Here is a 12,342-nt window from a genome sequence, read left to right as displayed (position 1 = left end):
TTGAGAGCAGGCTTCACATCATGTTTAATGTTATCAGGAACTGTGTTTAATACGTTTTGAAAGAGCAGAGTAAACAATCTGAATTCAGTTCATGGTTCCTCAGTAGATGTGATGTAATAATTTGTTCAGATGTCTTCAGACAGCGTTGTTGACATACAATGGCCGGTGCAGAAGACTAGGCAGCTGGGCACTCCTCTAAAGAAGGAAAAAATGAACAAAGTAAGTTTTCTTTTGTTTACATACGATCTTTCCACTAATAGCAAACTTACCATTTTTAGGAAGGAAAGCAATATTTTCCGGTAGGATGCCAGTCTTCAAGGAGAACTGCCTGAACTTCTCCATCAGATCGGCGCTGAGGTCCACTCCACGGCCTGTCAGACCACATGATATTAATCTGCCACAGTGTGCATTACCATACTGAAGATTAGATTCATAAGACAGAGGGTAGCATCATGGCTAATGAGAGCTTTACCATATAGTTTGTTGACCACGGTGAGAACACCCCTCTTTTTCTTAATGGTGTGAGTTAGGGCGTATTCGTCATACTTCACATCAACCATGCGCATGTCATTTACACTCCCCCAGCCTGATGAAGGGAAGACGCCAGAAGAGGTTATTTTAAAGCAGAAATGCTGTGGGTGGTTTAATTGTTGACGTTGCATGCATGCCTCTTTTTGTTCATATTTGTGTGTGTGTGTGTGTTGTCTGGGGGGGTGGCACTCACGCTCGCTTGTGTACATGAACTTTCCAGGCACATCAGTCTTCTTGGCCAGGTTGTTCATTCTCCAACAAGAGCCGTCAGATCTGCAAAGACAAAATAAGATTGAAACATTATTAACACTTTGATTTGTAACCTCGAGCTTTCTCTCCCTCCTCTTACGCTCACTTGAGACTGGCGTAGGATATCTCCAGGTCCCCATCAGCAGTTGGGGTCAACGTGGCCATGCCCATCTTCATGCTTGCTCTATGGTTGAGAAACCACTCGGCGTTAGTGGCAAATCCAATCAGGTACCACGTCCCTGCAACCTGTGGGCGCACACAAGGCAAACATGGCAGACATACTGACAGTAACACTCACTGTGGCCTGCATTCAACATTAAACGTGTTTTAAATAATAGCAAGTGACACATTCAAGTTAAAATGTATTTTCAATTTTGTTCATCTATTACTCAGCAAACAACGTAATAATATAGACACATTTGTCCATTAGTGCACATGAATGTGATGTCAAGTTTAAAACAGTTGGTTAAACATATTGTTTCCTAAATGTCACCTTGGCAAATACACAATAAATTCAAGTACACAGCTGATATTTTACAAATATTCAAGAAGTATATACAACACCGGACTAATTCAAATACTCGTTGTCTTACTTATTTTAGCAAATGCCATGAATAGCTTCAAATAACTTCCTTCGACCATTTCATAATCGACACGTGACACTTGCCTTGTGGAATCCTTTGTTCCTCCTTTGTTAAGATACTTTTGGGGTGAAGTTTAACAAATGCACTATAAAGCAATATTGTGACAACAATCAAATACTGTTGATAATTCACCCAGTGACGTGTCTTACCCCCTGTACGTTGAAGTCTGCCTGGGGAACGACTTCAGAAGAAACCGTCAAGGAGCCGAGCACGGCGGCCAGCACTGCCAGCAGTAAAGTCATAGCTTCTAATGAGCAGGAGCGGTTGTGGGAACGATGATGGAAGAGAGTGTGGATGAAGATCTGTTGTTGAAGTACTGCTGACAACCTTTATATAGGGGAGAGTGAGTTTACCTTTACACACACACACACACACACAGACAAACCCTGGAGCTGGGATGGGTCCAAACACGTGAACGCTTCACATACCTGTTTCACAGCAACACAGTAAGCTTTTAGTCCTGCCAGGGCAGAATTCAATCAACCATGTGAGAGGGGAAACACATGACAGTAGAGAAACTACATAACTTGAATAAAAATTGATTCAAGATGATATCCTGTCTATTACACGGATACTTTAGAGTTGGAGAGAAACTGCGTTATTTGATAAAGCTATTTCATTTTACAGCCTCCCGATTGTGAGCATCAAGCAGTAAAAACACAGTAGCAAAAAGTGGTAAACAAGGCAGTGGGAGGCCTCCAGGGCTTTCTGTGGCACAGACCACAGAATCAAAGTAATCCGTCAGCAGTTGTGATAGTAAAACACAGAGACAACACAAATGCGTGATTGGATTTCTAATCACGCATCACTGTGCGTTGAATTGAAATGCTTTCCTGGGGGAACTTTAGGGTCTTTAAAATGACATGAGAGAAAATAATAGTGTATTCGGTATGCAGGTTGCAGCTCCTTTACAATAATAAATAAGAAAACTGCTTTCACATTAAGTTTCAAACATCAACAACCTCACATCTCCCCTGTAGGCCTAGCCGTTGGTGGAAAGCAGCAAAGTACAAGTACTTGCACTTTACTTGGGTATTTCTATGTTAGGCTACTTTATACTTCAACCCCACTACATCTCAGAGGGAAACATTGTACTTCACTACATTTATCTTAAAGCTTTTACTTTGGAGGTTCAGATTATTATTACAAAATATACTACATACATACTACATAAGCCGGATACCGGATAAGCGGATGAAGATGGATGGATGGATGGACATACTACATAACACATATATTATGATGCATTAATATAGATGAAACTACCCATTAGTATGTTTACTTTTGATACTTTGATAAGTATTTTTCAATGCCACTACTTTTATTGAACCTTTCCAATAGCATTAGGTTTACCTGTAATTCTGATCTTATTGTCGCTTTTGTGTGTGAGCTCTCGACGTTTTTCCAGGATCTTATGTCTGCTGCACAGCTCCAAACATGAATCCAGGAGTGATGATGAGGAGAGGAATTGGTGTTCATTAGTTGGAAGCAGTCAGGTGCAAGCAGATACACGCCACAGTACAAAGATTCCTCCAACCCACATACTGTACCTCGCCAGTTTAAACAGGTATGCCTTTTGCCCCAAGAGAACAAATAATAATGTTTTGCCAGAAAAGTATTTTATACTTGCAAATTTTTCTGAATACAGGCAGGCTCATACAAAACACTGCAGCTGCAGAAATGTACTAAATCTTAAAACTAATTTACATTTAGACAATAGATTAATTTATTATTTGTCATGCAGATTTCACAACAGCCCAAATTAACTGCTCTGTGTGAGAAAGGTAATAGCTCTCCCCATTTAACTGCTTGAACTATCAATAAAACCGTAAATCATCACAGAGAAAATATGACTAAATATTTCTGAACAGCTCATCGCTCAAAGCAATCACAGTCTCAGTCCGTCTGTCTAGCTGTACATCTGTCATGTGTGCCGAAGAGCTCCGAGGCAGGTGTGCGTACACACTGTACACAAACATACTGGACATCCACTGAGGCAAAGAGGGAATAAAAAGGAATGAAATGGTAGTAAGAAAATCACAGAAATTAATTTTATGGGAAGATTGGAGTTAGGGCATGAAAATAAAATATGACGTAGAGGGTTAAATGGATTTCTTAAAGTTTAGAGAGTTTATAGTCATGGGAGTTTAATGTGATGAGTCTGCTGTTTTTCATATCTTGAAAACGTTGACAAATCAGCCAGAGGATGGCGCTCATGAAGTGAACTTAATGAGTTGGCCCTTGGGCTTTGTCTTGAGCAGCATGCATGTGTAAAATGTTATGGTGATTCTAGAGGAAAGGCTTCATCTTGTGTATGTCATTTGTTATATGAATGTACACCGACTGAATAGGTGAGTCTCAGCTAAAGTTTTCATTCGCAGGGCTCTTAAGATATTTAAGAAAGAGAGCAAAACTTGTTCCAAATTAATTTTTTACAATTTAAATCAATTTTTTTTGAGAGAATGAAGATGTTGTGATCGGCACTTTTTTCAAAAACAAATCATCTTGTTTCACATCGACCTGGCACTCAGGATGGGCTGTTGCCTAATAAACACTTGTGAAATCAATATACTTGCAGATGTACTGTATGTTGTAGGTTCTAGGGCAGTTATGCAAGATAAAACAGATTTTGATTAAATAACCTATTTACAACAGATGTACAGTACATCTAGACATCAGATGGTCACTGGGTATCCTGTAATGCTTAGTACACACCTGAAATCCACAGTGGTGGAGGGAGGGAGGAAAAAAGAAAAGAAAAAAAGACAGCTTGCTGTTCATAACATCATCAGCACTAGGTGGGAAATAATGCACAGACTGGCCTGAGGGTGGCATCAGAGGAAAGCAATACTCCAGATCCACTGCTATGGGTTTGATGGACAACTTGCTTGACCCAAGATGTGAATTATAGTAATTGATTAATCATAGGAAGTGTATGGAGTCTAGATATTACAGTGTTCAGTTTGCTGTTTATTATGCTATATAAGAGTGAAAAGATTTACTTATACACATTCAGTCTTATACATTGCCATGGTGGACAGGACTGTAGCTTTCAGCTTAATATAAAAACATCATTACATTATGTAATAGTCATTGACTATTTACAGAAACTATCCCAGCACGTCTTAAAATGTGTATTTCGGAGTAGTGGCACTATCAGAAAGCAATGGACAAAACCATTACATTAAAAAAACTGATAAAAAAGAGCACTGCAGAGAAGAATATTGAGTTAATACAGATTGCATCAGTCATAACACTAAAGATGGCTGAAGCTGCTCCAGGAACTTCTGACTGTACACCCACCCAATCCCTCACAGGGTCAGATGCAGTGCTCAATTGAATCTCTGCCAGTTTTTCACGCCTGTTTTGTTCTAACAAATGCTGACTGAACACAAGTGCCATGATGGGGTATATAAAGCCCCCAGCGTATCAAAGGGATTTCTTCCAATTTGACTCTAAGACCTCCACAGGGAGGCATCCAAAGGCAGATACTGAAAATACAGATCAGAACTGAATCATGGCTGTTGTTCTTCTTTTACTTAAACCCCAGTGTCCTTCATTTCTTACTAGATTTTTTTCATTATATTTCTTAATTGACATTGAGTCAACAATATTTAGATATTTCATTTTTAGTCAGCCTTATGACTGTATGTCATTTCCTAGAAGAAATTGCGATACAACTTCCGACCCCAAAACAATTTTTCATATTGGCACCTTGGTATTCTACAACCTTGATTGCAGAGAAATATCAATAGTTTTTATCGTAATGTATGAAGAGGCTGGAATGCAATAAGCATCGAAAGACATCAGCTGATATATCCTAAAGGCAATGCAGTTCTTCACAAAGGCTGTTTTAACAATGCAATATCATGTTGATACTACTAGAACTGCTACTAGAGAGTACAAAGTGAAACTAGACCAAGTCAGTGAGGCTGGAGCGAGGAGAAACCGTGACATCTGCCATGGTGAGGAACTCAACCCAGTTGTGACAGAAGCCACGTGAATACTCTCCTGTCACGATGACGAGTCCCCACAGGCGCCTCTGGCCCGTTTTGTTCCTGAGAGCCAGCTGAGCCTCGCGCTCCGTCACATTGAAGCTGATATTCAGAACTTGTACCACCAACAGGTGGATGAGTCCACCGGTGACAATGCTGCTGTACCAAGCACAGGTGAAGCAAAGTGCCATGCTGTAAAGATAAATAATATAATATAATGTTTGAAAAGTATTTAAAAGTACAGAATTATGAACTTTCTTTTAAACTGGTTCCACCCTGACAGTTGATCACTTTATGTGAATGTTTGTGATTCTTGTGTCACATAACTATAAACCTGCCGTTTCATTTTTTATTGAAAATGGTTTAAGTTGATCAGTTCACCAATCATCATGTGTAGTTAATATGACATGACAAAATCCAAAGTAAAGAGCACCCATATGTAGAGGTTAACTCTAAAGGTTAAGTGTGGCCCTTTGCTGTCATTCCACCTTCTCTCTCCCCTTTTATGTCTTTAGCTGTTTTGTCAATGAAGGCCTAAAAATGCCCAAAAAATAATCCAAAGTAAAAGGAGGTAACATTGCAATGCTTAAATATTTGCATGCACACCTTGCCAAACGTCTATCTGCTGTTTATGCTAATTAAACAAACAATACTAAATACATAAATAACTTTTTTTACTACAAGAAATGACTGCAATTCAACTATGGTTCAAGCTGAAAATGTGTTTTCTTGTAAAATAGTGCCACAAAAAACTTTTAACAACCGTTGTCAGTCTATAATTTACAAAAAAAATCATCTTTCAATTGTTGTACTGAAAAAAAATCTTTCCTTAAAATACATGTCCTTGCTAATGCTTTTAATGAATTCACTAATATTCATTGGAACATTTCTTTTATTATACTATCATGTAACATCAACCAGGAAACTTTTAGATTTAGATTTTTGTTTTAATAAGAGCTTTTACTTTGACAGCCACCTGCAGTCCTGATGGAGACAGGACAGGAGGATTGTACCTGGACTGACTGTAGACGCCGGGGCAGTAGAGGAGAGCCGTCATGAGATACTGTTGAGGACAGAGGCTGCTGAGCACCAAACTGATTCCATACAGAGAGGTCAACACGAACACAGACAGGGTCAGTAGGAAACTGCGGTGGTTTGCCTGTCCAACACAGCTGTTTGTCCTACAACACCTCAACACATGCAGACATAACACAGACACACAACACAATGTACCAGTTTAGTACCTGATACTGTGGCTCTATACAACTACTGTTGTATGTAGAATGAGCAAGATTTGAAATTTTAGATTGGAATTACGTTGTTATAAGGCCTATCCGGTCATGGTTTCTTCCTCCCGTTTGCCTGAAATGGGTGCTTGGACCTCAATAGTTCAAGTTTTTATTTTTAAGAACTGTTATAAATTTCCTCTTTTTTTACCTTTGGCAGAAAATAGCTCAAAATCTGTGGATTTTCCTGAATAACCAGGACTTTGTTTCTGGAAACAAACTCTACACCACACAAACTATATTCCAATCCCCTCCATAGTTTTAAAGTGAAGCAGATATTTCAAGAACTGAATTCAAACCCAACGTAGCTTCATACGACTATGGGTAAGTGCGAAAATGTGTCGTTATGATCTGTTGGAATTGCACTATAATTGCAGATTGAAATCAATTTAATTGACACATTTGCTATTTTTAGACCAGTATGTGTGTGTCTGCCTTTGCATTTGTAGAGGTCAAGCCCAGGAGAATTCACTTCTTCAAGGGCCATCAACAGTTTCAGACCTGGTGTGAGAAGTGTGCACTTTAGAAAGTGCAACTAAATTGATTGGTGATTGTGTAATCTAATGGCCTGATGGTTGATGTAAACCTTTGCTAGTTTCTCTACTGTGGAAGAAAACAGAATATAGGAGGACTTTGTTAAACATATGGTTGTTGTGTAATTACTTTTATACTTTATTTTCATGATCTGTTGTGAATGCACATCACAGAAAAGAATAATTGACATACTTCTAAGTCACAGGCAACACAAGAAATATATAAATACATATGTTCTATCCAACCCACCAGATACAGTGGTGGTCCAGACGTTGGACACAGGATCCACAGGTTCGGCAGTGTCCGGCTCGGGGGGGTCGCATTATTTTGCACACAGGACAGCTGCTCCATTTTGCAGCCAAGGCCACTTTTGTTGTCTGACACTCTGCTGCGATCCCTGAGGAGGCTGCTGATTGGATAGATCCTTTAAGGTGTGCGGAGCCCTTGTTAGCCTCCAGACTGTGACTATGTGCTTTATACAGTGAAGTGGTCACCAATCCTGCGCCTCTCTTGGTGTGAATGAGAGAGATGACAGTAAGAATCACCCCAGTGGTCACAGCACACACCTGCAGCTGGCTGACGTCCCCACGAGGTAAAATCTCTGTGATGAAGAGATAATACATGTGGAACAGGGAAAAGAGTGCAAGAGTGAGGAAGAAAAGGGTGCGTCTCTTCTTTCTGTGCGTGGCGTAGTAGTACCACAGCACCAGGATGGGCAGAGCTGTCAGGATGATGATACCCAGCAGGTAGTGAAGCGCTGCAACCCGGAGCAGGACAGGTAGCAGCACCAGGGCCGGGATCATGGAGATCTCCAGTTTGTCAATCATGGCCCCAAGTACAGGAGACTGAGATCCACCTTTAGGTGGTCTGTCCTTCAGCCACCTACAGAGAACAGTGGTCACCAAGTCAAAATTACAAACATTTGTAGTTACCAGTATGGCTAATAGAGTTGCTCTTTGTACGGGTGGAAAGTACAAAGTTTTTCAGTTGCTTACAATGTGCTTGTGCTGCATTTATTTACACTCTAAAATCAGTGATGTTGCCTTCACAAAAGTAGATTTTAATCGAGTACGGAACTGTCCTTTTTAAATTGAAGATGCACAGTTTACATTGGTTCTATAATGGCATAATAAAAACTTTGTGAGAAAATCTCAAGTGTCAGAACCTTAAGGGGCCCCCAAGAAAAGAATACATGAGCTTCAAGGCCCCCATTTCTCCCACTCTCTGTTTGTGGTCTATGCATCACTTAGTAAAAAGTAGTTTGTTTGTGGTAACTTGATAAAGCATACATGTATTAAGGAATGTGCAAAATATCAGCGCAACAAAGACTGAAACAAAAGGGGTTGCAATCTAGATTTTAACTCAGGGACCCTAGGACCTCAGCATTGGTGTCACATTAATGCAATAGTTGGACACTGGGAAATTCACATTTTCTTTCTGAAAGCTGGATGTGAAAATCGATACCACTCTTATGTCTGCCAGTTTGTATGTCTCTAGTCATTGTGCCAAGCTAGCTAACAGCTGCTGGCTGTAGCCTTAAATTTCACTGACAATATGAGGGGTGGGATCAATCTTTCTTATCATCATAAATAAAGAGATTGCTACCTATAGCAGCCTTTAAAAGAGATCCTAAACCTTCTTTAAACAAATGTGCTACTTTTATGTAAGTATTTTAGGCTTATTTTACTTTCCAGTATAGTACTTCAGTATATTCTACTCAGTACTGAACTTTTTCCTCAAACCCTTCATACCTGTTAAAGGCTTCATCCAGATCTTCACAGTCACAGCAACATCCGCACTGGTCGTAGTCACACTCACAGCAACACATGGGATCATCTGGCTCAGGAGGCTTTAACTTCTCCCATTTCATAATGGCTTGCTAAAGATGACTTTAAAAAAGTTTACAAGCTGACATTTCAACACAAAAGGCCGTCATTTAAAAATGTATACGCTTGAGCAATGAACTACACAGTTATAGTACATTGGTGGAGGGGAAATACATCTGTAATATATATATAATAAAATATGTATTACTCAACCAAAACAATCCTCAGAACTACAGTGGTTATATTGATTATTGATGTCTTCTTTCATTTTGCATCTCACACACACAAACACACACACACACACACACACACACACACACACACACACACACACCCTAACTCATAATATCTTATTTAGAAGGTTACGGCAACGTTTACTAGACACAACCTGTACTTGTAATTTGCTAGAAGATTATCTGTCTGTTATAAAAAGAAAAAATTATTTCCAAAATCAGAGGCTTCGCAGTCCCCAAGAGTTTTAAATGTAATTTGTTTAAAACAAGGCCACTGTGTCCACAGGGACTCTGTTATCTGGGCCAGCGAACCCAAGTCTTCAACACTTCAAGATGTACATGAGTTATTGCCAGTGGGAGTTATTATTTTATTATTTTATTGTTATTTTATATACAGAGCCTGATCCAGATGTATACAGGAATTACCAGATTAAACATTAAAACTAGGAAAACAAAATATGTATATCAGCTATTGATTGTTTGTCTCATAGTTTCCTAATTTAACAGCTTTTGTATGACTTTACACCAGGCTGCCATAGGAATTAGGAAACTATGAGACAAACTATTATTCAACATTTACTCGTTTAACTCTTCATCTGGAATTTCCAGTTGTGTTAATAAGAATAGCCGACTTCACAAAGCCTACATGAAACATTTCCTGTCTTAACTTACCTTTTGTGTCTGCCACAAAAATACAAAACCATCAACACACGCGGGCTGAAACGTCAGGTGTACGCTCTCCAGCTAAAAGTTTTGCGATCTTCAGGAAACGATGAAGAGGGAGATGATTAACAAGATGACACCTTTCACCAAGCTCCTTCTGTCAATGACTGAGTCAAAAAAAGAAAGAAAACAGCAGCCTACTTTCTCATCAGTCATTTGATCAGAAAAAGAAATTTGGCATGTGTTGTTTCTGCTGTGGCCGTGCTGCTGCCATAACCTATCAGTGCAGTGAGATGGTTTTAATGCCTTGGATTCCCACGGTGGAAGTGTCCCAACAGAAGGCAGCCTGGATATTGTGTCATATCTGTCAGCTCACTTTTCCCAAGACAATCTTCCTTGCTTGTCATTAAATAGTTCACAAGTCGTTCTCTTGCATAGACTTCACCTGCTTTACAGCTTCTTTCAGTCACCATTTGAAGTTTAAATGCTGGCATGCTTTGTAAATATAGGTGTTACCTCCCCTGGTTGAGGAAGGCAGAGAGCCAGGAGTCTTTCATGCCCCCTCTCCAAAGCTGATAGGCTATGTTCAAAAGTTGTAACAGCCGCTCTGACAGTCCACACAAAGCTGGATGAGGGTGTTCGATATGAGAAACATGGCAGGCTCTCATAGATGAAAGAGTGAGGAATGATCCAGAGGGCAGCCCCACCCTCTGGGATCCTATTTCCTCCCACAAGCAACCTGACCTTGCTACTCTCACACAGACGACTCTGGAAGAGTGTGTTTGTGTGTGTGTGAGAGAGAGATCATAGGGAACCAGATAACCGGGGAACTCTTAGTTATGTTTCTATACACTCTTTGTACGAGATCTGTGACAATTTCTAAAGTGTTCATTTCTTTTGCCCAACTGCAGAGGGTTAGAGCACAGGGTCAGATAAAAATCCGAAACCCTGCACGGAATTTACATTCAGATTCATGAACACTTCAATAGAAAGTTTTTTTGCCAACACGGAAGCTTGAATCCAGTCTATACCCATTCACAATGTCAGTGAGTGAAGAGAACTGGGAAAAAAACAGTCCCTTTATTGGTCAGTCAACAAAGAGAAAGAGAGGCTGGTGCATTGTAAAGTGTTATGTCCTGACGGAGAGACCACTAAAACCTCTTAACGTCTACATCAGTGTGAGTCTAGATGGACCGAATCAATGCAGAGAAAAGCTGCTGCTCTTGCTGCTTCGGGTTATGCTTCCATTAGTCTTGATGGAGCCCGGAACCCAAGATACTGGCTCTAATCTATTTTGGAGGAATTAATGCTGGGAGTCAGGCTGGACCACGAGTACATGCTGAAGATCACACATCAGCAAACTACAACAGACGCTGAACTCGCAACAAACGAAGCATGCTCTCTTCTGTGCAGGTCATATCCCTCCACGTTATTTAGTAGAGTGACATTGCTTGAGTCAGTTTATAGGCCTTGAAGATTCTTTTTGATCAATAAGCTTATTATTGTGTCTAAAAAAAGTTGCCAAACAGTTTGGGTTATTTCATGATAGATATTGATGTATTATTGCTTTGTCTGTGTGTGTTTCTCACAGATTTCAAATGGGCGACACTCATTTGATCAGTGTGATGTTACGTACCTCTGTGCACCAATTATAATCAAGCAACATTTTAATGAAAATATGATGTTAGTTCAGGGGATGTTTGCTTGTGTTTCCACATCACTGTCAATCACATTTGATCAAACCACATCCACACAGATTAGCTGAGTTTTTGAGTGTTAAACTCTTAATAAATGATAATTTAGCCTTTTTTTAGATTTTGCAGCTCTGCTAGAAAATGTAATGATTACTCAAAATAATAAATAGTTCCTGGATGATATTTAACACTGAAATGTAAAGATTTGGGCACATTGCGGCTTTGTCTGTTGGTCTGATAATTATTTCAAAATACAATACCAAATATGTCAGGCTGAATTTTAGAGAAATAAGTATAAAATGCACAAATTAGAATATTTTTATTTGATGGGACAGTTCAGGTATTGGAAAACGTGGGTGATTCACTTAGTCTAAATCACCATTTACTGTAGCTTTAAACAAATGTTGAAACAACACAAAATAGTGTAATAGTGTTTGGTATATAATTTTTTTTTTTACTCACTTCATCAAGGCTACTAAAAACACATTAATGTGGAAAATTCAGCTTTAAGAGGTTAGTCAATCAAAAAGAGGCTTTCCTTAACTGTCCCTGTGCACATTCATCATGTATGCCACCTAGAGGTCTTTCTCTGAACATCTGTGTTCATGAATTGCAGCATTCAAAAGTTGATTCTCACACCCTTGTTCAGCTGTTTAGATAAAAGACCTACAATGTTTATAAAGTAAA

At 39.4% G+C, this 12,342-nt stretch overlaps 2 protein-coding genes and 1 long non-coding RNA gene across 6 annotated transcripts; 1 reads left to right on the top strand and 2 right to left on the bottom strand.

Moving 5' to 3' along the window:
• Positions 1 to 28: 28 nt before the first annotated feature.
• On the bottom strand, positions 29 to 1,828 carry zgc:153704 (uncharacterized protein LOC767759 homolog). 2 transcript variants are annotated; one of them, XM_034890026.1, is made up of 6 exons: positions 1,574 to 1,828; positions 887 to 1,026; positions 725 to 804; positions 473 to 586; positions 270 to 371; positions 29 to 195 (listed from the first exon to the last, which is right to left on the bottom strand). In XM_034890026.1, the coding sequence occupies exons 1-6, from the start codon at positions 1,664 to 1,666 to the stop codon at positions 176 to 178; spliced, it is 549 nt and encodes a 182-aa protein (XP_034745917.1). In that variant the 5' UTR covers positions 1,667 to 1,828; the 3' UTR covers positions 29 to 175. The 2 variants fall into 2 exon arrangements, with proteins under 2 accessions (XP_034745917.1, XP_034745918.1); XM_034890027.1 differs by having other exon boundaries at positions 731 to 804.
• Positions 1,829 to 2,310: 482 nt separating this feature from the next.
• LOC117955969 lies at positions 2,311 to 6,552 on the top strand. The gene is made up of 3 exons (XR_004659168.1): positions 2,311 to 2,437; positions 2,833 to 2,991; positions 6,392 to 6,552. It is a non-coding gene; the product is annotated as an uncharacterized LOC117955969 (long non-coding RNA).
• On the bottom strand, positions 4,395 to 10,625 carry LOC117955967 (palmitoyltransferase ZDHHC23-like). 3 transcript variants are annotated; one of them, XM_034890776.1, is made up of 5 exons: positions 9,971 to 10,625; positions 8,991 to 9,147; positions 7,489 to 8,121; positions 6,433 to 6,600; positions 4,395 to 5,611 (listed from the first exon to the last, which is right to left on the bottom strand). In XM_034890776.1, the coding sequence occupies exons 2-5, from the start codon at positions 9,107 to 9,109 to the stop codon at positions 5,338 to 5,340; spliced, it is 1,194 nt and encodes a 397-aa protein (XP_034746667.1). In that variant the 5' UTR covers positions 9,110 to 9,147; positions 9,971 to 10,625; the 3' UTR covers positions 4,395 to 5,337. The 3 variants fall into 3 exon arrangements, with proteins under 3 accessions (XP_034746667.1, XP_034746666.1, XP_034746668.1); XM_034890775.1 differs by having other exon boundaries at positions 8,991 to 9,118; XM_034890777.1 differs by having other exon boundaries at positions 8,991 to 9,118; positions 10,478 to 10,618.
• Between the last annotated feature and the right edge of the window lie 1,717 nt (positions 10,626 to 12,342).

The sequence above is a fragment of the Etheostoma cragini genome, chromosome 13, assembly GCF_013103735.1.
Source record: "Etheostoma cragini isolate CJK2018 chromosome 13, CSU_Ecrag_1.0, whole genome shotgun sequence".
Taxonomy (NCBI): domain Eukaryota; kingdom Metazoa; phylum Chordata; class Actinopteri; order Perciformes; family Percidae; genus Etheostoma; species Etheostoma cragini.
This window is presented reverse-complemented; position numbering and strand designations above follow the sequence as displayed.

Excerpts from the sequence above, each read along its gene's own strand:
- LOC117955967 (XM_034890776.1), bottom strand. The coding sequence starts at position 9,109 with ATGAAATGGGAGAAGTTAAAGCCTCCTGAGCCAGATGATCCCATGTGT. Across the intron at positions 6,601-7,488 it reads CTGGACCACCACTGTATCTG|GACAAACAGCTGTGTTGGAC; the intron begins GTGGGTTGGATA and ends GAGGTGTTGTAG. Across the intron at positions 5,612-6,432 it reads GGCGTCTACAGTCAGTCCAG|CATGGCACTTTGCTTCACCT; the intron begins GTACAATCCTCC and ends TTATCTTTACAG.
- zgc:153704 (XM_034890026.1), bottom strand. The coding sequence starts at position 1,666 with ATGACTTTACTGCTGGCAGTGCTGGCCGCCGTGCTCGGCTCCTTGACG. Across the intron at positions 372-472 it reads CGTGGTCAACAAACTATATG|GCCGTGGAGTGGACCTCAGC; the intron begins GTAAAGCTCTCA and ends GTGGTCTGACAG. Across the intron at positions 196-269 it reads TGCTTTCCTTCCTAAAAATG|AGGAGTGCCCAGCTGCCTAG; the intron begins GTAAGTTTGCTA and ends TTCCTTCTTTAG.